We start from the raw sequence: 1,163 nt of genomic DNA on the forward strand, positions 1-1,163 counted from the left end.
TTTTTTTTCCTTTTTTCTTTTTTTTTTTTAAAGCAATGAATTATCAATTGGTCCCCAATGATAGTTCTACAGGAACATGATCGGATCTCTGGGTTAATTGCTATATCAATAATTAAAGGTACCTAATTATACCATAGTGAAAGGTGGAGAAAATGAGATGCTTATAATTTCTAAAGAATAAAATGTCCAATTGGTCATGAAAGAGCGTGTGTCAAACACAGCATATTGGTGGGTTGTTTTTTTTTCCAATTTCTTAAAAAAATAAACCAACCCCCCTTTTTTTTCTGGCCTTCTTACCAAGGGACACAGGCAGAATAGTGCTGTCAGTCTATTTGTAGCTGAAGTCTGTTGTCTCTAAGGGGGTTGTAACCCCCTTAAGTTTTCCTGGTTTGGGGTCCTGTCCAAATACATACATGCACAATGCCTGCTGCTATCCAAGGACTGCATCTGTTTACAACATTGGATTAAACTATTGCAGATTCAACCCCCCTCTAACCTTGTCCAGTGTGATTAGACATCAAAAAATGGAATATGAGATGGTTGTATAATCCTGGAGGGGGAAGAGGGGACGGTATATCTCGTTTGGTGTATTTTACCAGTACCCCCTGAGAACTGAAGAATTGGTTTTCAAAAAAATGCAAGAAAACAAACAGCAGGATTTTACAACTGAAATGTTGGTTTGTCTTCTCATCTCTTCTATAAGATTGAACCACTGGAACTTGGGGACAAGATGAGTGTGACCATATTGCAACAATCTGTCCGCTACAGTTGCAGTTCTTCATGACAAGCATTCAAAGTGTTAACTAAAACCATTGAAACAACATACTTGCCATTAAAACTTGAATCTAGAAAAAATAACTCCATGAACCTTTGCACTACCAAGTGGAATGGCCTTAAATGCTATAACTATAGAGCAGTTTGCTGTTTGCTGTCCAGCTAGTGTTTAATACAAATTCTGACTCCACTTTCTTTTCTCCTCCCTTCGTCTTTCATGGGGTTACAACGGCATTCCTGTTGCAGACGATGAACCAGCTGGACCAATGTATGTATTTTATCTGGATATATCAAGTGGCTGAACTGTTACTGAATGGGGAGATTAAGAACACTTACTGTGCAAGAATTTGATTGTCACATAGTGTCGGGGGGGGGGGGGGCAGGCATGC

The 1,163-nt window shown here is 39.0% G+C and overlaps 1 protein-coding gene across 2 annotated transcripts in view; it reads left to right on the forward strand.

Annotated features, from left to right (window-relative positions):
* Nucleotides 1–1,163, forward strand: part of NPTN (neuroplastin) — a 44,687-nt gene that overhangs the window by 40,167 nt on the left and 3,357 nt on the right. Inside the window, exon 6 of one of the 2 annotated variants that reach the window (XM_019504484.1) lies at nucleotides 1,021–1,042. In XM_019504484.1, the coding sequence (XP_019360029.1) occupies nucleotides 1,021–1,042 (22 nt within the window). The remainder of the gene's footprint in view (nucleotides 1–1,020; nucleotides 1,043–1,163) is intronic. The other variant, XM_019504485.1, reaches the window with a different exon arrangement.

This window comes from Gavialis gangeticus, unplaced genomic scaffold (genome assembly GCF_001723915.1).
Source record: "Gavialis gangeticus isolate Ggan-Ray unplaced genomic scaffold, GavGan_comp1, whole genome shotgun sequence".
NCBI classification, from domain to species: Eukaryota; Metazoa; Chordata; order Crocodylia; family Gavialidae; genus Gavialis; species Gavialis gangeticus.